The 26,838-nt window shown below is 48.9% G+C and overlaps 1 protein-coding gene across 1 annotated transcript in view; it reads left to right on the top strand.

Moving 5' to 3' along the window:
• The window catches only part of LOC147107891 (ubiquitin carboxyl-terminal hydrolase 25-like), a 179,380-nt gene that overhangs the window by 109,985 nt on the left and 42,557 nt on the right, over window positions 1-26,838 (top strand). The window contains 8 exon segments of the mRNA XM_086007271.1: window positions 890-1,090; window positions 2,030-2,169; window positions 10,179-10,239; window positions 10,242-10,265; window positions 10,268-10,290; window positions 12,876-12,971; window positions 20,377-20,555; window positions 23,898-23,976. Of these exon segments, the coding sequence (XP_085863397.1) occupies window positions 890-1,090; window positions 2,030-2,169; window positions 10,179-10,239; window positions 10,242-10,265; window positions 10,268-10,290; window positions 12,876-12,971; window positions 20,377-20,555; window positions 23,898-23,976 (803 nt within the window).

Below are 26,838 nucleotides of genomic sequence, written 5' to 3'. Positions count from 1 at the left end.
TTCATCGTCGCTGGGTCAAAATCCTGGAACTCCCTCCCTAACAGCACTGTGGGAGTACCTTCACCACACGGACTGCAGCGGTTCAAGAAGGCGGCTCACCACCACCTTCTCGAGGGCAATTAGGGATGGGCAATAAATACTGGCCTTGCCAGCGACGCCCACATCCCATAAAAACAAATTTAAAAAAAGCAGAGTGTGTGTGTTTTTGATTGCTGTGAGTGCTTTACTTCTTTGATTACTGAATGGTGGTAGATGTTTGTTAAGTAAAGATACACGTGCGATGTACATTTGCCTTTTTTTCCCCTGTTATTCATTGAGGATGTGTGCGTCATTACCGAGGCCGGCATTTATTCCCCCATCCCCAGTTGCCCCGAGAAGGTGCTGGTGGTGGACCTGTATTGTGTGAGTGTATGTAAGGCATTGTCTACTAAAATTGGTGAAGTGGCTAAAACAGTGTCGCTGTAGCCTCACCTGTGGCTAGTTAGAAATTTCTATTGGGCAGCACTGCACGGACGATTTTTATTTTTGTTAAAAAAAAAATGCAAATTTGGGGCAGGATGGTAGGACCGGATCTCGTCTTCACCCAACATTCGCACAAATGCACTTTCCGCCAAGGGTCCCTGAATAGTGAGCAGGGGCAGGAACCCTGGCTGATTTTCAATTTTCTCTTCTAATTCCAACTGTTCCGCTTGCACTGCCTCCACAGTTGAGGTCAGCAAAGAACAGGGCTCAAACCTGGTCTGTATATATCACTTTACTGCCATCTCTCATAGCGAGGATGTGTGATATGCAAGAGGAAGGATACGCACTTAATATTGAGACTGTGCTGTTTGTTATTTAGTTTGCAGAATCTTTTTAAAACAACCTTCCTTCCCCATTGCTCTTGTAGAGGAGTTTGATAAGGAAACTGGCCAAGTGTTGACTGGAATGAACACCTTGCCATGTGATTTGAAAGAGTATGTCAGAGATGACAACCGAAGGTTTGAGAAGGAGCTACAAGAATGGGACGTGCAGCAGGAGAAAAAAGCCCAACAGGAAAAGCTGGAGATACACACTACCCCGAGGGAGTCCGCTGCAGCATCTCCCTCAGGTAGGAGGCTCCGATGATTAGTTTGCATCCTTATTTGCAGTTCTGAATCGTCATTTCTTCATTTGTGTTTGTTTTTCCTTTGAGCAATTGTTTAGTAGGTGTCTTGAGGCATCGATTAAACTTCGAATTTTCACTGCTGTGTAAAACCAAGCTTTGCAGATCGAGGAGGTCGCCGGTCCAATTCCTGTTCTGTATCGAGTTAGCTAAACTCAACCAAGGCTGGTAATCGGGTCCTCTGCATCCGTGAGCTGTGGAGGGGAGAAATCAGCCAGCATTCTCGCTCCCGACCTCTGTCTGGTGTCTCCTGTGTGCAGACGTCTGGTGACTCCTGTGTGCCGACATCTGTGGTGAGAACAGGATTGGGTTTGGCTGTGCTGCCATCTGCCGACGCTCTACTCGGAGAGCGGCTAGAGTGTGGAACTCGCTACCACAGGGAGTGGTTGAGACGAATAGCATAGATGCATTTAAGGGGAAGCTAGATAAACACAGGAGGGAGAAAGGAAGAGATTATGCCCATAGGGTTAGAAGGGTGGGCGGAGGCTCGTGTGGAGCTTAAACACCGGCATAGACCAGTTGGGCCGAATGGCCTGTTTCTGTACTGTAAATTCTATGTAATTCTGTGAGATCAGCTCACTCAAGGTAGACTAGGAATGGCACCTGGGATCTTCTGTTCTGAATGACACCCCGCTGTTTACCGGCTGAGCAATCAGGGAGTCTTCGAGCTTCGGGGTTGACATGTTGTTGCTTTGTTTCATAACTGATGTTGGGCCTTTGAAGCCATTTGGAATAGTGTCAGCTCACATGTGCAGAGCAGCCAATTGAACGAGGCATCAGAGGGCTGTGGTCACCTGCAGGTCCCGACCCGGATCAAAACGCCTGTCAGCGAGAAGGAGAGCAGCCTGGCAGTATGCATTGTTTAAAACGCTCTGTTCTTTGTAGTGCAAGGAAAAGAGTTGGAGTACTTGGAGCAGCCATCGGCGAGCGATCCCTCTAAAGTTTGTGAAGAAGACACAGCAAGGGCGGTCTCCAAAGCTGTCATGGAGTATGAAGACCGGGGCCCAGAGGCTGCACTGCAAGCGGTATGACTTGCAACAAGCCAGCTTTTTCCTCTTTTCACTTTTGGTATCAAATAAAGAAATGCTGAATAGTTAATGTCAGCCCGCTCTCAGTTATTGCTCATTAAGGAAAGCCCATTGACCTCCCCCTTCAACCCCTGCTCCTTACCCACCCCCCATTAACAGTTCTAAAACCCATGATTTACTCGTGTTATATACAGGAGTATTGTAGCCCAGCGAAAGAGCAGTGTTGTTTTCCCTCCCCTCCCCTCTTAAATCTGTTCCCGACATAACCTCAACGGGTGCACTTCGAAAATAATTCATTGCTCGTGAAGCACTTTGGGATTTCCTGAGGGCAGAATAAGGTCCTCTGTCAATGTAAGTTCTTTTCACTTTCTTCCTGCCGGCTGATGCTGTCGCCTGTCTGGTTTTGCTTCTCTTCCCTTCGCCCCCCGCCAATATCTCTCTTTCCCTCCATCCCAAAGACCTCGGCTCCCATCGGAGGTCAGTTCTGTCAGTGCCAGCAGGCCCCCTACTCCCCCTTTGGCATCTCAGCCAAGCGGGCTCTCTTCGCCCGAGCGAGCGGAGTTGGCGCCCCCGTTCGATGCCTGCCGGCGCCACAGCTGAGCCCGACTCCCAATCCCAGACCGGCCTCCGCAGGCCCCTCTAACCGGAGCAGCTGCACGATGAGGAGTGTGAGGGCCCTGGCTGGCTTTCCTGCTCTTTAGCCCAGTGCCGCAGAGAGCTCCTCAAGCTGCCATGCTGGACTCAGCACAGACTGGGGAGGGGGGACCAAACTCGAGTCTGTACGGTTCATGTACTCACTCTTTGAGCCCTCGGGTGCGTAAGATTAAAAAAAAAAATCAAACTGTAAAGTAGCAACATGGCACTTAACAGAGGCGCAGCACTCCTGTATATAATACGCTCTTTAACAGACTTTATGCTAATCTTTAACCTGTCCATTGTGCCACGTTTCATTTTTGGCTCCGACCTCCAGTTCTAGCCTCGTCGGTTCACACTTCATCGCCCCAACGGTTGTCTTAAAATGATTCGAAACAAAACGCAGATGTACGAGAGTTAAAGAAGCTGATTTATATTCTTCCAATAAACAGATTCTAATGATCTCCCCGGATACAATATATTTTTGTGTTTCATTTGGGGGAGGGAGACGCGGAGGTGGCGTTGGCGAGCGTGCTGCCGGACCTCTGCTTTGTGCCCCGCCTTCTGGCTCTGATTGCCGGGAACTCTGAACCGAGGCCCTGGGGCACAGGGCAGAGGTCAATAGGGGCAGCGCACAAACATTACATTCCTGAAATTGACCTAGGCTGCAAAGACCAGTTTGGTTTTTTTGTCCGCCGCCTTCGCAACAAGCGGTGTTAATATTTTACCGGTTATTTAATGCTGGTGTGCTTCTTTTGCTCCTTAACATGTGTGTTTGTATATACCCGTAGAAAAGGTGTTTCTTGGGGAGAGGTGATAACTTTCACACCAGCTGTGGAACAATGCGGTTTAAATATGTCCCAGCAGCGGGGAGGGGGCCGATAGACAGATCTACCCTTGTCCTTGGGGAAACCTAGGCCTTCAATCTGTCCCGGTAAATAGGGTAGCCAGTCCTCCCGGATTGTCCTGGAGTCTTGCGGAATGAAGGATTAATCTCCCGCACGTTCTTGCCAGCAATCTGGCAGACGTTGCTTTCTCTCGTGTGGCTCCGGCTGGACTAGCGATGAACAGCAGGGCAGCAAGGCTCCCAGGATGTAAAACCATGGTTTCTGGTGCGCAGAGGATTGTGGGTACTACAGTCACCATTATTGACTGACGTGTCGGGTGACCAGTGATGGCAGGGGCGAGGTGAGGCGGTTGGAGGTCATGTGATGAAGTCTCCTGGAGTTGAATACGGTCAACCAGAGTTGGCAGTCCAGTAATGCTGCGACTGTCTCTGAATGGATTGCAGTGTGTTTACCGTAGCGCATAATAGATATTTGTAGATTGAAGAGTTCGCGGTGTGGTCTGAAAGAGCAGGCATTGTGCATGACCAAGGCCGCTGATTTACAGTGGCTGAGTAACTTAAAAGTATTCTATTGCTAAATGCGTGGGATTCCAGTGTGTTGGGATTGCATTCTGCACTTGTATTAGGTTCTCTGTGACAATTGCAAGCCAGTGGCCCTGGCCATGCTTAAAACCAAAGTTCATTTAATTAGTGGGGTAACACATGATTGTTAGCAGCTTGCAGGCTGGGTGGGTGTAGGTTTATGCCGAGACTGTTACTTTATTAGCGCCGATGTTCAAATCACACCAGAGCCACCACAGGTCCTCTGCAGGGCCGGGGGATGAGAAATTGCTCTATCACGGCAGTCAGTAAAGATCCGAGGGGAGTAGATGGTAACCCCGATCTCCTGGTCATCTTAGAAGGAACCAGCAAGGAAAGTTAAGAGCCCCGTTGAGGTTATGATATTGAGCAGCATATGGACCTAGGCTTAGCTGTTTGCTTTTGATCACATCCTCAACTTGTGTTTTTTTTTAATTCGTTCTCGGGATGTGGGCGTTGCTGGCAAGGCTGGCAGTTATTGCCCATCCCCAGTTGCCCAGAGAAGGTGGTGGTGGGCCGCCTTCTTGACACGTTGGCAGTGGTTTGATACAACTGAGTGGCTCACGAGACCACTTCACAGGGCAGTTAAGAGTCAACCACATCGGATTGGGACTGGAGTCGTAAAACGGCCCAGACCGGTTAAGCACGACTGGTTTCCTTCCCTAATGGGACATTAGTGTGTTCAGTACCTACACTTGACCCTTGATAAGCCCTGCATTTGGAAAGCAAAGTAATCACACGGGTCAGCTACTATATTGGGGGCAGTACCCTGGAGGAAAGTCTCCACCTCAGCTGATTGCTTCTTGTGCGAGACTTTTAATTCCTAGCCTCAGACCGTTCCTTCTCCTAGCGGCAGGACTTCAGCCCGCTGGTGTGCGGCTCAAAATGCTTTTCCCCAGGCACAACCCAAGTTTTATATTAAATTAAGGCAACCAGACAAAGGGTAATTGTCAGGTCCACAGTGCAGGACGCCCAAAGTGGAAAAGAGCAAAGACGAGATAGCAGAATTGGCAACACCAAGCTTAAAGTTGGAGAGCGTGGTTATTGGAGGGAGGGAGATAATAAGGAACTGCAGCCACCCCAGGGGCACTGGGACATCCTTGTGGGATTTAGCAGTGCCTATGAGGGATGGTGATACTATTACACCAGGCGATCCCAGAACATCTGCCACCTGTTTGTGTGCAGGATTCAGATGGAAAAACGGCTAACTTAATCTGTGTAATTCTGGGTGCTTTCCCAGTCAAAGCGGGCACAGTAAGAGAAGTTCCACATGCCCAGCAGTGCACCTGAGTGAGATCCCAGTGACCACACTGTCACTCTCCAGGATATTGTGGGGCTGCTGTGCCTGGTATCGCGACCTTGCCTCACCTTGTGCTGGAGACGGTGGTTGGGGGTCATCCTGCACACTTTTTAAAAGTACAGTATGTGCGGAGACACGAGGTACCCTGAATTTATGTAGTGTTGGTGGAATTGCAGCCATTACCCGAGGTGTGGCAATTGTGTTTGTGTCATATGGTTTGTGCGTGTGTATATTATAAAAGCCAAAGGGTTAGCATTCATGGGTGGAAGTGGCCAGAATTACATTTTGTCGGTGGTTTCTATCCACTCCCAGCACTTTATCCCAATCTGTCCTGATGTGAATGCTCCCAGTGCACAGTTGCATCCTCTTGCTGCTCTCCAGTCACCGGCATCATCGCTTTGCTGCTGAGCTTCTTGTCCTTGTCCACTCTTTAGCTCCTCCTGCTCCCCCATCGAGGCTTCTGTCTGTTGTACACTGAATGTAGATGCTCTATGTCCTGTCATCCTGTTCATGTTGAAACACAGTGTAGGGGAAGCAGAGCCAGCGAACTCTCCCAATCAGTCCCCTGGCATCAGTAAATGTAGTTCTCTCCGATTCTGCAAAGTTGCCTGACTATTCTATGTTTGTCTTTTGTCTTTCCTTGTTTTGGTTATCAGTTTTTTTGCCAGACTTGACTGAAGTGTTGGTACTAATCTATTGAAAAAGTTTCACTTAAGCTGCACACTTGTTTTTTGCTCTCAATTCATCAACTCAAAGTTCTTCATCTCTTACCATTATCAGTGACAGAGCTGTAATCACCAGTATTTCAACCTAGTAATATATGCTAGTGATGTTTAGAACTTTCTGCTTTGGGGAGGGCCCCTGCAAATAGTGTCACACTCCCGGTGATCCCCTGTAAATAGTGTCGCACTCCCGGGGACCCCCTGTAAATAGTGTCGCACTCCCGGGGACCTCCTGTAAATAGTGTCGCACTCCCGGATACCCCCTGTAAATAGTGTCGCACTCCCGGGACCCCTGTAAATAGTGTCGCACTCCCGGGGACCCCCTGTAAATAGTGTCACACTCCCGGGGACCCCCTGTAAATAGTGTCGCACTCCCGGGGACCCCCTGTAAATAGTGTCGCACTCCCGGGGACCCCCTGTAAATAGTGTCACACTCCCGGGGACCCCCCTGTAAATAGTGTCGCACTCCCGGGGACCCCCTGTAAATAGTGTCACACTCCCGGGGACCCCTATAAATAGTGTCACACTCCCGGGGACCCCCTGTAAATAGTGTTGCACTCCCGGGGACCCCTGTAAATAGTGTCGCACTCTCCTCCCTTCCCGCACTCTTCCCCCCCCCCCCCGCCGCACTCTTCCCCCCCCCCCGCCGCACTCTTTCCCCCCCCCGCCGCGCACTCCCCCATCCCCCGCCGCACTCGCCCCCCCCCCCGCCGCACTCGCCCCCCCCCCCCCCCGCCGCGCTCTGCCACCTCCCCTCACCCCCCCCCCCCCCCCCCCCCGCTCACTTCTCTCCCTGACCCGCCACTCCTTCCCTCCCCTCCCTTAGTCTGGGACATGCTTGCTGATCGATGCACTCCTCCCAGCTGTGCTGCCTGCCATTATTAGCACCACATCTCGAGTAGTTTTACTTGTGTTGTGCAGATGTGCACAGCTGCAATTAATTTTGCTCTGTCCCAGATTCATTTCACTTGTGACCCTGCTTCTAAAGGAGGGTTCAGAAGTCGAGATCCTAAATATTTGACTGTAGGAATCAGAAAAACCCATTTGGCTGATTCAGCACTCTGATTTCTGCACAACCTTTTTCTAATCCTATAGGCTTTGTTCAGAAATCACAGAAACCCCACAGTGCAGATAGAGGCCATTTCGGCCCATCGAGCCTGCACCGACACATATCCCACCCGATCCCCGTAACCCCTACACCAACACATGTCCCACCCTATCCCCACCTATTTAATCCCCCTAACACTAAGGGTCAATTTATCATAGCCAATCAACCTAACCGCACATCTTTGGACTGTGGGAGGAAACCGGAGCACCCGGAGGAAACCCACGCAAACACGGGGAGAATGTGCAAACTCCACACAGACAGTCACCCGAGGCCGGATTCGAACCCGGATCCCTGGCGCTGTGAGGCAACAGTGCTAACCACTATGCCACCGTGAGAAAAGTTCTCGAGCTTTTCCACTTTTTTTCAATAAATTGCAACGGCAGTTGTGAGGAGCTTAAACGAGGCTGCTCAGAACAGCTCTCGATCATAAAATCATGTCGAATGTCCCGGTTTCGATCTCAGTCGGTAGGGGTCGCTACAATTTGCCTCAGTGCCCTTGGGCTGCGGTGTGTAAGGGGGAAATCACCCTGCTGCTGGTGGCAGTCCGCTGACTCCTGTAGGAAGGCACCAGTGTGCGCACCAGCTGAGGACCGCATCGGCTGGCTGCGATGCCTTCCACGGTTGAATTGCCAGCCAACGCTGGCTGCCTCTGCTCACACGTGAAGAATGGGGCAATTGGGTGAAGTAACAGGGGTTTATGCCCTTGAGAGGAGGAGATGGGGAGGTGAATAAAAGGTGAGGAATTTGACAAAAAGCAAGACTTGGGCAAATCGTTTAGGTGTCACTTCTCGGGATTGGAGATAGTACTTCTGGGGGGAGATAGTCAATTACTATTTGGCACAGGTTTGAGTTATTAATCCTGTTGACATTTCAGCCATTAAAAATCAGTAACCGCAATTAATTGTGGCCTCCTCACTGACGGCTGCCTTTTCAACTGTAAAATCACTGATATTCTTGTGGTGCTCTTAATTCATCGGCGTAGGTTTTTGTCCCTACATCTCTCTTTCCTTTACGTGTGCTATTTATAATACTTGTTTTATTTTTTCACTTTTCAAACTTCCTCCATCCGCTTGCTCTTTCGGCCAAGGCTGGATTCTGCATTGACATTTTTGCATTGCTGTAGTCGTTCATGTTTGCCACTGGGTGGTGCTGTGTGGCAACCCATCCAATCTTTGCCGCAGGTTGCAGATCTTGCCAATTTTAACAAGCTAGTGTTATGCCGCAAAGTGATTGAGTGTTGGTTCATGCCTGTGACTTGTAACCACAGTCACCATCGAGGCAACCCAGACATCTGCCTCGGTGACTTTTTCTTTCCTACGTGGTAGGCAGGACTGAAGAGTAGGGGGACTGCAAGGAGGACTGAGGGCCAGCGAGTGCACAGCAGAATGGTTAATTGTAAAACCTTTTTACCTGTGCAATAAAGACACGAACGAGAAAAGAACCTTTCTGAAGCAGATATAGCATAATGGTTAAAAAGCCAAAAATGGCGGGTCAGCCATGTGTCTGGGGCGGGTCGGCCATGTTTGTTGCGGCGGATCGGCCATGTTTGTTGCGGCGGATCGGCCATGTTTGTTGCGGCGGATCGGCCATGTTTGTTGCGGCGGATCGGCCGTGTTTGTTGCGGCGGATCGGCCGTGTTTGTTGCGGCGGATCGGCCGTGTTTGTGCGGCGGATCGGCCGTTGTTGCGCGGATCGGCCGTGTTTGTTGCGGCGATCGGCCGTGTTTGTTGCGGCGGTCGGCCGTGTTTGTTGCGGCGGGTCGGCCGTGTTTGTTGCGGCGGGTCGGCCGTGTTTGTTGCGGCGGGTCGGCCGTGTTTGTTGCGGCGGGTCGGCCGTGTTTGTTGCGGCGGGTCGGCCGTGTTTGTTGCGGCGGGTCGGCCGTGTTTGTTGCGGCGGGTCGGCCGTGTTTGTTGCGGCGGGTCGGCCGTGTTTGTGAGGCGGGTCGGCCGTGTTTGTTGCGGCGGGTCGGCCGTGTTTGTTGATGTGGGTCGGCCGTGTTGATGTGGGTCGGCCGTGTTGATGTGGGTCGGCGTGTTGATGTGGGTCGGGGACCGTGTTGATGTGGTCGGCCGTGTTGATGTGGGTCGGCCGTGTTGATGTGGGTCGGCCGTGTTTGTTGCGGCGGGTCGGCCGTGTTTGTTGATGTGGGTCGGCCGTGTTTGTTGATGTGGGTCGGCCGTGTTTGTTGATGTGGGTCGGCCCGTGTTTGTTGATGTGGGTCGGCCGTGTTTGTTGATGTGGGTCGGCCGTGTTTGTTGATGTGGGTCGGCCGTGTTTTGTTGATGTGGGTCGGCCGTGTTTGTTGATGTGGGTCGGCCGTGTTTGTTGCGGCGGGTCGGCCGTGTTTGTGATGTGGGTCGGCCATGTTGTTGCGGCGGGTCGGCCGTGTTTGTTGATGTGGGTCGGCCGTGTTTGTTGCGGCGGGTGCTGAATTGCTCCACTCAACTGAGTGGCGTTCGGGGCACAGCCTCAGCACTCTGCCCCGGTGGGTGTAGGAGTGGATAGAGTCGCACTTGGCTGCGATGCCATTGACGGTAAAACACCCCACTAACACTTGCGATTTAAGCACACGAGGGAAGGTTGCCTATCCGGGTATGGTACTGGAGGGAATCTTCACCAGTGCATTGGGTCCGAGCAAGGGTCAGCGCCTGAGAAAAGTGACCAGAAGAAAGTTAAAGTTGCTCTTGAAATAGCACCTGGAAAGAAATGAACCCTTTGTGGAATCAACATTGTTCTTTGTGACCATCGATCTTTTCTTTTTCCCTTTACCTGTGCCATCCTTCCCATCCCGTGTGTGTCCTTGCCCTTTTCCCGTAGGGCTCCGCCGCGGCTTCCTCCAAGCCTGGTCCCAGCCAGCGCGTGGTTGAGGTGGAGATCCCCATATAGGAAGGTTGGTCATAGAGTCAGAGAAGGCGGTTATGATGATGAGGTATCTACCCTGTGCCGGACCGTATGTAAATGACCGGAGAGCATGCGGGCAGTCATTGCATGGCACTCCCGATATGAGCATGTTTCTGTGCACTGCTGTGCGTGGGAGTGCTAGAGCTACATTTACCTCGCTTCAAATCATTTTTAAAAAGCCAGAATGTAGGATTGGGAAGAGTGCACGTTACACAGCACAGGGGAGAGTGTACGTTACACAGGACAGGGGAGAGTGCACGTTACACAGGACAGAGGAGAGTGCACGTTACACAGGACAGAGGAGAGTGCACGTTACACAGGACAGAGGAGAGTGCACGTTACACAGGACAGAGGAGTGCACGTTACACAGGACAGAGGAGAGTGCACGTTACACAGGACAGGGGAGTGGCACGTTACACAGGACAGGGGAGAGTGCACGTTACACAGGACAGGGGAGAGCGCACGTTACACAGGACAGGGGAGAGCGCACGTTACACAGGACAGGGGAGAGCGCACGTTACACAGGACAGAGGAGAGCGCAGGTTGCACAGGACAGGGGAGAGTGCAGGTTGCACAGGACAGGGGAGAGTGCAGGTTGCACAGGATAGGGGAGAGTGCAGGTTGCACAGGATAGGGGAGAGTGCAGGTTGCACAGGATAGGGGAGAGTGCAGGTTGCACAGGACAGAGGAGAGTGCAGGTTGCACAGGACAGGGAGAGTGCAGGTTGCACAGGACAGGGGAGAGTGCAGTTGCACAGGATAGGGGAGAGTGCAGGTTGCACAGGATAGGGGAGAGTGCAGGTTGCACAGGATAGGGGAGAGTGCAGGTTGCACAATGCTGTGCAGGGGAGAGTGAACGTTCTTTACCCGGTACTTTACCCAATGTCATTGCATGTATTTACGACTTGAACTGACGTTTTCAACAGTTGGGAACTGGTCACTTCAGGTTCGCACTGACCACACATAACTCAGATGAATCTAATTCTACGTTGACAGTAAAAAATGGGTCTCTATATATGCATTTATATTAGGTGTACACTCTAGAAACACTTTGTGAATATCTAACTTCTATAGACTTTAAAAGAAATTGTCCTGGCTCTTTTATCTGTAGAGCTACCAGGATAGAGAGGGAGAGCAGCACTTGAATTTCAATACTTTCAGACAGAACTTTTATTTTCTCCCTCCACATTTTTTTCTTTTGTTTCCCGTCTGTTCCCGCCTCTTGCCACCCCCCCATCCATCACAGGACATCGCGGCTATTCCCCCGCCCCCCCCCCATAGGCCACACAAATGACCTGCTTTCAAATGTCTTGTGAGTTCCAGCTTGTAATCGCCAACAGGAGGTGCGAGAGGGCACGCTGATTCCCCATAAATGCGTACCCGTTTAAACCAGGTGTAGTTTCTATTTCCAGTTAACTGATGTCAACTGGGGGCAGCAACAGCAGGAACTTTGCAATTGGCGCCAGGGAGGTTCCCGCTCCCGAGAGGTGTCCGCCACTTCTTGCCGGTAAGTCCCCCCCCCTCCCCCCCCCCCCCCGCATGCGGGGGGCGACGGGCTCGGCCGTGATGGTTCCCCAGGCCGAATATCCCACCGGCATCAACCGCTTCGGCTCAAGCGAGAAGAACGAGCTGCCTGCGGGAACCGTATCCCAGCAAGAGTCGGCACCTTCAAAGGAGGGAGAGGGAACGTTCGGGGAGAAAATGATTCCTTTTAACCCGGTTTCCTCTTCTTCCTTTTTGCACCAGCGTGCTTTTGCGAACAGTATGTCCTCCCTCCCCTGTTGAGGGAAGTTCAGAAACGCACTCTGCAGGGTAGGGAAAATTACAGAGCCATATTTTATTTTGTGATTTGTTAGTTATGCCCTGGAATGTGGTCGTGTGGCGCATAAACACTGGCACAGACCAGTTGGGCCGAATGGCCTGTTTTGGTGTTGTAACATCTAGGTAATTCTGTGACTGCGCTGCCTGAAAGGGCGGTGGAAGCAGATTCACTGGTAACTTTCAAAGGGGAATTGGAGAAATATTTGACAAGGAAAAATTTGCAGGGCTGTGGAGACAGAGCAGGGGGTAGTGGGACTAATTGGATCGCTCTTTCAGAGAGCCGGCACAGGCATGATGGGCCGAATGGCCGCCTCCTGTGCTGTATCATTCTTTATCTCCGAGCAAATGATCTATGCGACGTGCACTGGTAGCTTAAAGGCGTGAAAGAGAGAATCGCATTCAATGTACGGCTGAGCGTTTGTGGACTGCATCATAGGCAGCATGTTGATAAACATCTGCATTTCACAGCTGCAGCCAAGCTCTCTCCATTTGCAGGCAAATAAAATCACATTGTTTTCTTTCCGATTTTTGCGCACGCTCCGTTTCGATCGCCTTTTAATTTTTTACATACGAAGCATCCAAAAACCCATTGCTTATTCACTGCTTAATTCATTTGTAGCATTAATCATTTTAAGATGATTTATAAACCTGCTTTTTGTTTCGTACTCTCCTTATGTGAACCACTTTTTTAAATTAAAAAATAAATAAAAGAAAAGAAAAATTGTTGCCAATTCATGTGTTTTGAATAGCTTTATCCGTATCTGACCTTTTACCTACAACCCCTTGTTGGCAGGTCATGCTGACCCCAACCATGCAAGCTATTATCATGGCTATAGGTAAAGCCCGGAATGTGTATGACAGACATGGTCCTGAGGCGGGTTTCTTCAAGGTACACACTCCCTTTATTTCATTCGCTGTGATTGAATGCTGTCTGCTGTTGCATATTAACGCAATATTGAACCCAGCATCGTGCGTTTTATCACAAGGACTTGTAAAGGTCTGCTCTGATCAGACCCTCTAAGCAGCTCTTATTGGCTCCCCCCCTCCTCTCTCTTTCTTTCTATTCTTCCTGCTTTCCTTCCCCTTCCTAATTTTTTTCCACTCTCTCGTTTTGTCGCGCCCCCTCCCTCCCCATCATTTATTCCTTCCCTCCCTCATTTTGTCACTCTCTCCCTCGCTTTCTCAATCCCTCTATTGTTCCCTCTCACTTCCTTTCTCAACTTTTCGCACCCACTTTTCCTTTACTGGCTCTTCCACTTTTTAATCTCTCTCTCTCCCACTTTCCCCTCTTCCCTCACTCTGTTCTTTCCCTTGCCCGTTTTCCCTCCCCCCACTCCCTCAGGACTGCAATTTGGGCGCAGTGCCTCCAGCCCAGTGACCTGTCTATCAGACGTTTAGTGTAATATATGGTTACCCACAATACAATATGTATCTAGCTGTACTGTACTTAGTCATCATCCTGTGCAAAGCTGCTGGAAAGGGCTGGGTAACCCAGGAATGTGCTTTAAACACATTCTGCCATCTGCTTCTCCAGCACTGACGGTACCATTTTCCGTTCAGTGTTTGTGGGGCTCCAGAATGGTTTCAAAGTGAAAGGGAATGCACGATTTTTGAGTTCATTATTGCTGTTAGATTACGGGTATGTGTTACGCGATATGTTGATTATTACGGTGTGAGGGGGTTTTAATAACGCTTTCAAATTTACCCTCCCATCACGGTCTGTGATTCTCCCAACAGCAGCAGCTCCGACTTAAGCTTGGGAGGTTTCTGAGATTGAGTGAAGCTGTGGCTTTATCGTGTGGTACACGGAATGGTACTGGGGGCGGGGTTAATAACTATCGTCAGCAGGACCCTGCCTTAACCCTACCCATAATCTAATCTGTGTTTTCTAATTCCTGTTTTTTTCTGCTACTGCTTTTATTAGAGCTTGCATTTCGTTTTTTAAATAGAAAGCATGATGAGCACAAAATCTACACACAAGCTAGAAGTTAGGAGGTACTTTTATCCCCACGAAATTGTGAGGCACTGCAGTTTTAATAGAAAACTACTTGGTTTTCCCATTTATTTTAGGACCCCCTCTTCCTCGCCCTCCCCCAGCCCTCTACCTCCCTCCCCCAGCCCTCTACCTCCCTCCCCCAGCCCTCTACCCCCCCCCCCCCAGCCCTCTACCCACGCTACACAAAAATGTGGATGCAGGCACAGAGGACATAGGATTATCTGGCCTCTGCCAATGCTGCTTTACACCAGGCTATCAAGATAGATAGTGAGACTTGCATTTCTATAGCACCTTTCACGACCTCAGGACGCCCCAAAGCGCTTTACAGCCAGTTAATTACTTTTGAAGTGTAGGCACTGTTCTAATGTAGGAAACGCGGCAGCCAATTTGCTCACAGCAATCTCCCACAAACAGCAATGTGACAATGACCAGATAATCTGTTTTAGTGATGTTGTTTGAGGGATAAATATTGGCCCCAGGACACCGGGGAGAACTCCTCTGCTCTTCTTCAAATAGCACCATACGATCTTTTACATCCACCTGAGAGAGCAGACGGGGCCTCGGTTTAACATCTCATCCGAAAGACGGCACCTCCGACAGTGTAGCACTCCCTCAGCACTACACTGGCGTGTGAGCCTAGATTTTTGTGCTCAAGCCTCCGGGGTGGGACATGAACCCACTGACTCAGAGGCGAGAGTGCTACCCACTGAGCCACGGCTGACACTTGATGTGGAAGGGCACCCCATGCCGAACTGTTCTGCGATTCATATTTTTGGCGGAGAGGAGACATCCACACTCCACTCCGTACCTCTTCTCTTCCCAACCCACTACCCGTTGATCAGGAATTGGCCACAAGGAGATCGCAGAAAGGAATACACATCCCATTGCTTCATGGACAAGACCCTTTTTTTCGTGTCGTTGCATTGTGCCACTGAACCCCTTGCTTACGCTGTAAAACAAGCAGTATAGGGAGTAACTGAACAAAATTTTAATACAACGCACGCACAGTTTGCATTGTGTTTACAACCTCATGGACCAGCATAATAACTCACTTCACCGTAAAAATTCTTCAGCTCTGCGTCGAGTTATCCAAAGTTATTTTGCTTATCGATTTAAAAAATAAAACCCCTTATCGCCAGCAGAGATAACCGTCTGTAAAGGAGGCTTGAGTGTAGTTGTTAATTTGCCAGACGGGGTAAAGTTGGCCAGGGTTCCTATTGCTGATTGCTATCTCTGGTGATTCCCGCTGCACAGTGCGCCCTGTGTGTGTGTGTGTACATCAGATGGGGACAGGCTCAAGCTTGACTGTGATACCCTCCACAGTCGCATAGCTTGCTGGCACGTAACTGCTAACGCTCAATAGTTACTTGCCGCCAGTGCTATGTCGTTACTCCTGTTCATACCTAGAATGTTTCAGCGCTGTGTGAAAAGTTTAAACCTTCTAAGCCCTGCGTGAAGTTACGGTTCTTTAAAACTATTATCCAGATTTTTCTTGTTCAAATAGGGCAAAAATTAGCTTTCAAAATCTAACCTTTCGTCCATCGTGGCCTCTATAAATCCTCCCCCCCCCCCCCCCCCCCCCAACTTAAAAGCTGTAAGAATGACACACAGGATGCTGTTATCAAAAGGTTCCATCTAATTAAAGGTTACACGTCTCGGTTTATATTTCAGCACATTGCTTAACCTGCCACCTTATCCCAGCCACATCTAATTTCCGTGCTGCTAATTCGAGTAGCTGAGGGTGCTGTTGCCTTTGAGTGAATAGCTTACCTTTTGGTCTACTAATGGCACTGACCTGGTGCAATACTGGGCCATGCAGAGCAGAGGGTTCCAGTGTCAAGCCTTGGTCTATGCTGAAATCATTTGGGGCTCTGCACCTCGCCCCCACTGCGCCTGGACAAGAGAAGGCGAACAAAAATATCAGCCTGGGTTCCCGATCCTGATTGCTACCTAGTCACTCCTGTTGGAAAGTGCGTGCACATCAGGCGAGAACGGGATCGAACTTGGCTGTGGTGCAACTCCGTGAAGAATAGTTCGGCAATGCTCACTCTGTGTTGACACATGGAGAATGGCTACCTGGGTGTGGCACCAGATGGCTGCTATTGTGTTTCACGCCCCCAACAATTGATGATTGATGATGAGGATGTCCTAGTGGGTAAAGACGTTACCTTGTGTAATACTGAACTCTACAGATCAGAGGGATAGTGACAGGGACACCTGTAAACGTTGGGTCCGTTAACAAAACCTCTACAGCTTCTCATTATTCTAGATTTTGTAGAATCATACGGCACAGAAGGAAGCCATTCGGCCCATCGTGCCTGTGCCAGCTCTTTGAAAGAGCTATCCAATCAGTCCCACTCTCCCTGCTCTTTCAAATCAAATCAAATCAAATCAACTTTTATTGTCATTGTTAGTGCACAAGTGCAGTACAACGAAATGTAGGCTTGCGGCTCCCGAGAGTGTACAATTTGGATTAGGACACTTAAACATTTCAACATACATTTGTACATATATATTAGCATAAATATGACCATAATAAAGTGCAACTTTCTCCTTTTCAAGTATATATTCCAGTTACTATTGAACCTGATTCCACCACCCTTTCAGGCAGTGCATTCCAGGTCATCGTAAATCGCTGCATAAACCCTCCCGCCAGTAGAAAGAGTTTTCTCCTTATTTACTCTATCAAAACTCCTCCATTCTGAACATCTCTATTCAATCTTCCCTTAACCTTTTCCGCTCTGAGGCGAACAATCCCAGCTTCTCCAGTCTCTCCACGTAACTGAAGTCCCTCATCCCTGGTACCATCCTGGTAAATTGCCTCTGCACCCTCTGCAAGGCCTTGACATCCTAAAGTGTGCCCAGAATTTCTGGCAGTACAGTGAGCGCCTTGCGTTCGTGCACTTTAAAACCAGACGACAGTTCTCTTATGTTTCCAGAAGTTATCTAAAACACATGAATACAATATGACAGCGTGGCAGCGTTAACAACAACAGTCCTGGGGGGGTGAAGCCGCCAGTAATTGGGACTGCCATTACATAGAATTTGTAGCACAGAAACAGGCCATTCGGCCCAGCAGGTCTATGTTGGTGCTTAATACCACACGAGCCTCCTCCACTCTACTTCTTCTAACCCTATCAGCATATCCTTCTATTCCTTTCTCCCTCATGTGTTTATCCAGCTTCCCCTTAAATGTATCGATACTATTCGCCTCAACCACTCCCTGTGGTAGCGAGTTCCACATTCTCACCACTCTCTGGGTAAAGAAGTTTCTCCTGAATTCCCTATTGGATTTATTAGTGACTATCTTATATTTATGGCCCCTAGTTCTGGTCTCTCCCACAAGTGGAAACATCTTCTCTATGTCTACCCTATCGAACCCTTCATAATTTTAAAGACCTTTATCAGATCAGCCTTCAGTCTTATTTTGTCTTGGTGCTTTTAATCTGATGTGTGACAGGACCTCCTGATCTTTGTGTGTAACTCTGTTCAGACATGACGGCTTACATCTCACTGAACTCCCTGTGAAACCCAACCTACGCATGTCACCGCACAGCATAAAAATAGTTTGACACAGAGCACACTCTCTTCCCCCCCCCCCCCCCCCCCCCCCACCCCATCAGTTTTCATTCCCTTCTCTCAGGAAGGCACTGACTCTTGTTGGGGTAGGATTGCACAGATGCCTTACATTACCAAGAGCCCATGCTCTACGTGTGAGCATAGACAGTAAATATTAACAAATTATTCCACCGTGGCATCACAACAATGATAAAGGGAATCGATAGGGTAGGTACGGAAAAACTATTTCCTTTGGTGGGGCAACCTAGATCATAAGAACAAGGAGCAAGAATAGGCTATACAACCTCTCGAGATTCAATAAGATCATGGCTGATCTACAACCTCAACTCCACTTTCCCTCCTGATCCCCATATCCCTTGATTCCCCTAGAGTCCAAATATCTATTTATCTCAGCCTTGAATATCGAGGGGACATAATCTTAAAATTGAAGGTAGGCCATTTAGGAGTGAAATCGGGAAGCACACAAAGGGTAGTGGAAATCAGGAACTCGCTCCATCAAAAGGCACTGGGTGCTGGGGTCAGATGAAATGTTCATAACTGAGATTGATTTTTGTTGGGTAAGGGTATTGAGGGATATGGCGCAGAGGCGGGTAAATGGAGTTGAGGTGCATGCAGATCTGCCATTATCTAATGGAATGGCCTCCTCCTGTTCCTAATGTTCATTGCTCCGCACCTGCACACTTGCAGTCTCCCGGAGGAATCGATGGATGGCGATCAGGAAGATATTTTGTTCCCACTGCCAATCCATGCGGGTGTGAGACCTGCTGTCGGGCCAGACTTGAGACTAGCTTCAAGGGGTTAACCTGGGATTTCTGCTCCATATGGTTGAATTTTACCGCGTCTTTATCAATCGAGTCACCTTTGGGAGCTAAAGGCCCGGGGTGCATGTGCCTGCAGGGATTGCCCCACACACTCACTCACACTCACTCACTCACTCACTCACACACACACTCTCACACACACACACACACACACACACACACACACACAGACACACACACACACACTCTCACACACTCACTCACACACACACACTCTCTCTCACACACACACACACACACACACACACACTCTCACTCTCACTCTCACACTCACACACACACTCACACTCACACTCACACTCACACTCACTCACTCACACACACACTCTCTCACACACACACACACTCACACACACAGACACACACACACACACTCACTCTCTCACACACACACACAGACTCACACTCACACACTCACACATACACACATAGACACCCCCGGTAGGAGAATATGGAACCTGAAACCACAGAATGTAGCGTGCATAGTTCATTATTGCATTCCAAAAACTGGTCCACCTGCAAGCACATAACCCTTCCTGAGAAAATGGGAGTATTCGAGTAGCTACACGCTTTGCTTGTGTGTACTGTTTGTGATCGCTATGAGACCCACATTGAATGCACTTGCATGAATGGCAGCAAACCGGCCTTTAACGTGTTTTTAAAGGCGAATCCCTCAAATTCAGTTCCTAACGGCAAACCTTTTTTAAGGAGGAATCCGATCGAATCCTTGTTCCAATTATAACGCAATGAGTTTTGACATCCTTGAGTTAATTATACTGTTGGCTCTCCCACCACCACCGTTTCTCAGCGGGTGTTTTAAAACGTCTGGTGCAATATCATCCGGCAGAACTGAAGAGAGAGGCAATGACCGAGGCATTTTAAAATGGCGGTGGGTGAATGTATTGACACAGTTAATTGTCTGGTACAGATCTCCTCAACTGGCCTGTACAGTGGAGCCAGTGAATTGAAGCGAGGTGATTTATTTTTCCATCCTCCCGTTCTGCCACCGTCTCAGAATAACTGGGACGCAATCCCAGTGATGTTGCTCGTGCCCAAGTTGTCGGTTGCACGATACCATTGGCAGCGAGCTCGGAGCAAGCAACTGGTCTGCCCCTCTGTCCCGTCACTTGGGTAGGAGAGGGGGAGAGAAGGATTAGGAGAAGTCTTAAAAAAGGGAAACAAACCACTAGCAGAGTGGAATTTGGAGAAGGAAGAGAGCCCTGTAATTTTGGCAATAAAGCTTAAGATGTAGGATTTTGGACGATATATTTTATTTCTTTCCTCCTCTCCTGGGAGATGTTGCTGGGGTACAGCTGCACCATACTAAAGCGCCATCCAGTGCCTTGCCCGAGTGGCCATCCATTATGGGTGACTCTCGATGGTGAGAGTCGGCAAGCAATTTGACGGCAGGACACATCTCAGCTGAGGCCAATCGTGTCCTTGGTCAACTTGTGTGTGAGTCACAGGTTAGTGATCAGGTTCTGGGAGCCCCGAGTGACCATTCTTTCTCTCTCCCCACCCCTCCCATCCATAACCCATTGCCGCGGAGGTGAATTGAAGCACCTCTGTCCACCACCCTAGCTCACAGAATGGGATTCAAATCCTTGGACCTTTTATTTTTTGTCTGCATGGATAGGCTATTTAGCAACTCAACTCAACTGAGCAGAGCTCACACCCAAGCTTTTTAACAAAGGACCCATTTGGGGTCGGGACGTAGATGTGTGCCGTTAGGTAATGGATTTGCTTTTACCCACGTGCCTTTGGCAGACCCTTGCGGTTCTTCTTATCTTTGAATCTTACCGCGAATGCCCCACAGTCGGCGGGGGGGTCCGCGGCAGCTCGGAGCAGTGTCGGCGTACTCTGAATGCATTTCCGGTGGGTTTTTTTTTCTCCTCCAGGCATTTACAGCGGAGTACTCCCGTTTGGTCAGGCTGGCCCAGGAAGACACCACGTTGGAGAACGATAACCGGTTAAAACACGTGGTGGTCTATTTCCTGCACAACGAGGCGCCAAAGAAGATCATCGAGAGGACACTCTTGGAGCAGTTTGCAGATCGGAATCTCAATTTTGACGAACGGTAAAAAGTGATTTATCGTTGTCGTTATAAAAATAAAATAAACGCCTTTTCAAACCTCAGGACATCCCAACGCGCTTGACAGCCAATTAATTACTTTTGAAGCGTAGTCACTGTTGGGTTGTAGGAAACGCAGCAGCCAATAGGCGCACAGAAAGATCCCACGCGCAGCAGTGTGATAATGACCAGATTATCTGTTTTTTATTCATGATGGTTGAGGGATAAATATTGGCAAGGACACCGGGGAGAAATCCGCTGCTCTTCTTCAAATAGTGGCCGTGGAATCTTTTACGTCCACCTGAGAGAGCAGACGGGGCCTCGGTTTAACGTCTCATCCAAAAGACTTCACCCCTGACAGTGCAGCACTCCCTCAGTGCTGGCACTGGGAGTGTCAGTACCGGATTATGTGCTCAAGTCTCTAGAGTGGGACTCGAACCCACGACCTTCTGACTTGGAGGCGAAAGTACTACGTGGCACGGCTGACGCTAAAAGTCGAGTGGAGAATGCGGGCAATGATCCCGCAACCTCTCGCGTGCCAATTGCGAGGAAGCCTCACATGGCCATGCGGGTTGAAGTACTGTCTGATTCAGCACGAAGCTAAACAGAATTAGGAGCGGGAGTAGGCCATACAGCCCCTCGAGCCTGCTCCGCCATTCTGTAAGATCATGGCTGATCTTCAACCTGAACTCCACTTTCCGCCTGATCTCCATATCCCTTGATTCCCCTAGAGTCCAAAAATCTATCGATCTCAGCCTTGAATATACTCAAAGACTCAGCATCCATAGCCCTCTGGGACAGAGAATTCCAAAGATTCACAACCCACTGAGTGAAGAAATTCCTCCTCATCTCAGTCTTAAATGGCCGACCCCTTATCCTGAGACTATGCCCCCTAGTTCTAGACTCTCCAGCCAGGGGAAACAACCTCTCAGCATCTACCCTGTCAATCCCCCTCAGAATCTTGTGTGTTTCAATGAGATCACCTCTCATTCTTCTAAACTCCAGAGAGTATCGGCCCATTCTACACAATCTCTCATCATAGGACAGCCCTCTCAGCCCAGGAATCAATCTAGTGAACCTTTGTTGCACCGTCTCCAAGGCAAGTATATCCTTCCTTAGATAAGGAGACCAAAACTGTACACAGTACTCCAGGTGCAGTCTCACCAAAACCCTGTACAATTGTAGCAAGACTTCCTGACTCTTATTCTCCAACCCTCTTGCAATAAAGGCCAACATGCCCTTTGCCTTCCTAATTGCTTGCTGTACCTGCATGCTAACACTCTGTGTTTCCTGTACGAGGACACCCAAATCTCTCTCAACACCAACATTTAAAAATTTCTCACCATTTAAAAAATATTCTGTTTTCTATTCTTCCTACCAAAGTAAATAACCTCATTTCCCCACATTATACTCCATCTGTCACCAATTGGTTTGGCATGCAAAAACCCAGCCACGACCGTAGACATTTAATCGGACCTCTTCAACTCCCATTGACCTTCCACTCCTGAAACTTATTTAAATAAAGAACGTTAAGTTGGCAATTATTTATGATTTTTTTCAAATGAAGAGCTCATTAATTACATTTATCTCAGCTAAATTGCCACTTTAGCTCTCCAGTCGGTCAGTTCGTAAAAGCACTGGCTACTGTGGAATTAAGCCATACAGACCAGGAGGCCCCAGGTTCGATCCTGGTCTATGATGAGTTAACTGATCTCATGGTGTTACACTGGGCCCCGGGCGATGTGGCTGAGGTGTCCAGACAAAGCAAGATTAAAAAAAAAATCCGGCGGGATCCAGCTCTTAATTGCAACCCAGTGACCTGTGCTGCAAAGTGTTAAGTGTGTGAATGTCAAGTGAAGACAGGATAGAGCCTCGATAATAGCCAGGCTCATTCATGCACTTGACCCGACATACTGCAGGTCACCCGACACCTGTGGAAAGGTAAACCAGTCAGATTCAGGTGAGGATGGAGAGAGCACAAGGAAAACATAGATCACCACTTTAATCAATATCAGTAGATAGGCCTAACTTGCAGGCACTAATGACCAAAATAAACCTGTGTCAGCTTGGCTTAGCTGGCAGTGCTTCCATCTCCGTGAACAGGCTACGGGTTCAGACCCTGCTCCAGGATTTGAATACAATCTGGGCCAACACACCAGTGCCGCACTAAGGGCGTGCCGCATTGTCCCAAGTGCCATCCATTTGGGTGAGGTATTAAACTGAGGCCTGTTCAGGCGATTTAGATGCATGCTGAAGATCCCACACTGTTCAAAGAGGATGGGGGATGAAGAGGAGCAGGGATTTCCTCAACCAACACCACCAAATAAACAGATTTATTTTCTTCATATGAACATAAGAAAATGACAGGCAGGATAAGACCAGCTGGTCCATCAAGCCTGCCCCCACATTCATGAGTATCATGGCCAGTCATTTCATATCCATGCCACCCCCCCGCTCCCCACCCAGCAGCCATGCAATCTCCTGGGAGAGGCAAAAAAATAGAAAAAGACAGACTTGCATTTCTGTAGCACCTTCCGCAACCGCAGGATGTCCCAAAGCACTTTACAGCCAATGAAGTACTGTACTTTTGAAGTGTAGTCACTGTTGTAATGTAGGAAACACGGCAGCCAATTTTGGCTTAGCAAGCTCCCACAAACAGCAATGTGGTGACCAGATCATCTGTTTTAGGATAAGTATTGGCCAGGACACCGGGGGAGAACTCCCCTGTTCTTCTTCGAAATAGTGCCATGGGATCTTTTACGTCCACCTGAGAGGGCAGACAGGACCTCGGTTTAACACCTCATCCAAAAGACGGCACCTCCGACGGTGCAGCACTCCCTCAGTACTGGCACTGGGAGTGTCTGCCTAGATTTTTGTGCTCAAGTCTCTGGAGTGGAACTTGAGCCCACAACCTTCTGACTCAGAGGAGAGAGTGCTGCCCACTGAGACAAGGTCTAACACGGTTGAAAGGTAAAAGAGCTTTGGAAAATTCATCCGTGGCCCCTTCAGGCGATCGAAACCAGTCGAAGAGATCACACGGACCAAATTTTTGTTATCTATTAATCCACTAACCTATATGATGCGATCTCTGCCCCAGTCAAGAACTGGCCCAGCTCTCTCTCGAAGGCGAATCAGAGAGACAGCACTCATCGCACCAGCTGCTATGTTTGCCTGCACAACAGTGACTGCACTTCAATAGTATTTCAATTGTATTAAAGTGCTTTGAGATGTCTCTGACAGACATGATGAAGCGTTAAATTTAAGTCCAATTTTTTCCTTTGTTGTTGCCCGTAACATCAGCAGTTTGCTTTTGAAACTCTCGCTAATTCCGCTCTCAATGTGTTTCAGGTGTCGCAGTGTAATGAAAATTGCTCGGGCCAAACTTGAGCTGATCAAACCTAAGGAGGTCAACATGGAGGAGTACGAGGTACGTGTAACGTGAGGTGACAATGTAGGAAAGTGCCCAAAATGAATAAGATTCTAGATACCTGCCTCTTGGGTGGAAATCTGCGGTGAAGTGACTTTTATAAATGCCAGCTTTCTCCCGAAGATGTTGACTCTTGCTTGGGATACAGTTGTCGGCACCTTCCTGGGCTTGGGCATTCTTAATGTGTCATCCAAGACAGTTACGTAGAATATATTTTTTTATTCGTATATGAGATGTGGGCATCGCTGGCAAGGCCAGCATTTATTGCCCATCCCTAATTGCCCTTGAGAAGGTGGTGGTGAGCCACCTTCTTGAACCGCTGCAGTCCGTGTGGTGAAGGTACTCCCACAGTGCTGTTAGGGAGGGAGTTCTAGGATTTTGACCCAGCGACGATGAAGGATCTGCGATATACTTCTAAGTCAGGATAGTGTGTGACTTGGAGGGGAACTTGGAGGTGGTGGTGTTCCCATGCGGCTGCTGCCCTTGTCCTTCTAGGTGGAAGAGGTCGCGGGTTTGGGAGGTGCTGCCGAAGAAGCCTTGGTGAGTTGCTGCAGTGCATCTTGTAGATGGTACACACTGCAGCCACGGTGCGCCGGTGGTGGAGGGAGTGAATGTTTAAGGTGGTGGATGGGGTGCCAATCAAGCGGGCTGCTTTGTCCTGGCTGGAGTCGCGCTTCCTGATTGTTGTTGGAGCTGCACTCATCCAGGCAAGTGGAGAGTACTCCATCACACTCCTGACTTGTGCCTTGTAGATGGTGGAAAGGCTTTGGGGAGTCAGGAGGTGAGACACTCGCTGCAGAATACCCAGCCTCTGACCTGCCCTTGTTGCCACAGTATTTATGTGGCTGGTCCAGTTCAGTTTCTGGTCAATGGTGACCCCCCAGGATGTTGATGGTGGGGGATTCGGCAATGGTAATGCCGTTGAATGTCAAGGGGCGGTGGTTAGACTCTCGCTTGTTGGAGATAGTCATTGCCTGGCACTTCTGTGGCGCGAATGTTACCTGCCACTTATCAGCCCAACTCCTGCTCCTATTTCTTATGTTTTTATTTAACTCATCTCAGCCTTTCAGCACATCTTTCTATTCCCTTTTCTCTTATGTACTCATCTAGTTTCCTTTTGAAAGCATCTAACCTACAGCACAGAAACAGGCCATTCAGCCTAATTGGCCTGTGCTGGTGTTCATATTCCACACGAGTCTCCTCCCATTCCATTCAAGGCTGAGATAGATAGATTTTTGGATTCATGGGGAATATGGAGATCAGGCCGGAAAGTGGGGTTGAGGTCAAAGATCAGCCGTGATCTTATTGAATGGCGGAGCAGGTTCAAAGCGCTGTGTGGCCTCCTCCTGCTCCTATTTCTTATGTTTTTATGTTCTTATGTAACTCATCTCAGCCTTTCAGCATATCTTTCTATTCCCTTTTCTCTTATGTACTCGTCTAGTTTCCTTTTGAAAGCATCTAACCTATTTGCCTCAACCACTTGCTGTGGCAGTGAGTTCCACATTCTAAGGTGGAAGAGGTTGCGGGTTTGGGAGATGCTGTTCATTTAGACTCAATGCCATTGCAATGCTCTTCTGAGAGATAAAGAAAGCCTTGCATTTCTATCGCGTTTTTTACCACCTCAGAACGTCCCAAAGCGCTTTACAGCCAGTGAAGTACTTTTTTGAAGTCTAGACACTGTTGTAATGTAGGAAACGCAACAGCCAATCTGCATGCAGCAAGCTCCCACAAACAGCAATGTGATAATGACCAGATAATTTTAGTGATGTTGGTTGCTACTAGGGTAGCGCTCCCTTAATGTGCCCGACTCCAGTTTCTGACGAAAATAATCTCACGGGCTCACTTTGGGCATTTGACGGAAGGTGTTTGTGGGATGCACTTAATGCTGAAAGTACCTTATTGTCCATGACTGTCCAAGGCACCCTGGTTTCATGTGCCACATGGAACTGTTGCTTGAGGCTCACTTTTTTGAGGGATAGGTAGAGCTTGGAGTCGAGGTGCCTAGTGATGCTGCTGGTTTGTAATATAATATATGGCTGTAATTGAGGGAACTGTGGTCCAAAGCATGAAGTAACAGGGACATGGTGCAAGTGATGGGGCCAAACTGAGTGTTTTTTGATTCTTCCTCGAGATAATATCAATTAAGTGGTACAATTTTGATCTTTGGCTTTATAAATAGAGGCATAGAGAACAAGCGCAAAGAAGTTATAGTAAATCACTTTATAAATCACTTGTTAGGCCTCAGCTAGAGGATTGTGTCCATTTCTGGGCACCACACTTTAGGAAGGATGTCAAGGCCTTGGAGCCAGTGCGGAATGATACCAGGGATGAGGGACTTCAGTTATGTGGAGAAAACTGGAATTATTCTCTTTAGAGCAGAGAAGGTTTGCGGAGATTTAATAGAGGCCGGTAACCAGAGGACACAGATTTAAGAAAAGTAACAAAAGAACCAGAGGGGAGAGGAGAAGAACTTTTTTTACTCAGCGAGTTATGATGATCTGGAATGCGCTGCCTGAAAGGGTGGTGGAAGCAGATTCAATAGTAACCTTCAAAAGGGAATTGATATATACTTGAAAAGGAGAAATTTGCAGGGCTACGGGGAAAGAGCAGGGGAGTGGGACTAATTGGAGAGCTCTTTCAAAGAGCCGGCACAGGCACGATAGACTGATTGGCCTCCTTCTGTGCTGTATGATTCTACAAAATCTAGAATAATGAGAAGCTGTTGAGGTTTTGTTAATGGACCCAACGTTTACAGGTGTCCCTGTCGCTATCCCTCTGATCTGTAGAGTGCAGTATTACACAAGGTAACACCTTTACCCACTAGGACATCCTCATCACCATTCAGCAATCGTTGAGGCGTGA

Source organism: Somniosus microcephalus, chromosome 14 (genome assembly GCF_052327205.1).
Source record: "Somniosus microcephalus isolate GS21.2 chromosome 14, FLI_Smic_1.0, whole genome shotgun sequence".
NCBI classification, from domain to species: Eukaryota; Metazoa; Chordata; class Chondrichthyes; order Squaliformes; family Somniosidae; genus Somniosus; species Somniosus microcephalus.
Note: the sequence above shows the minus strand (reverse complement) of the source record. Positions and strands in the feature narration are given on the sequence as shown.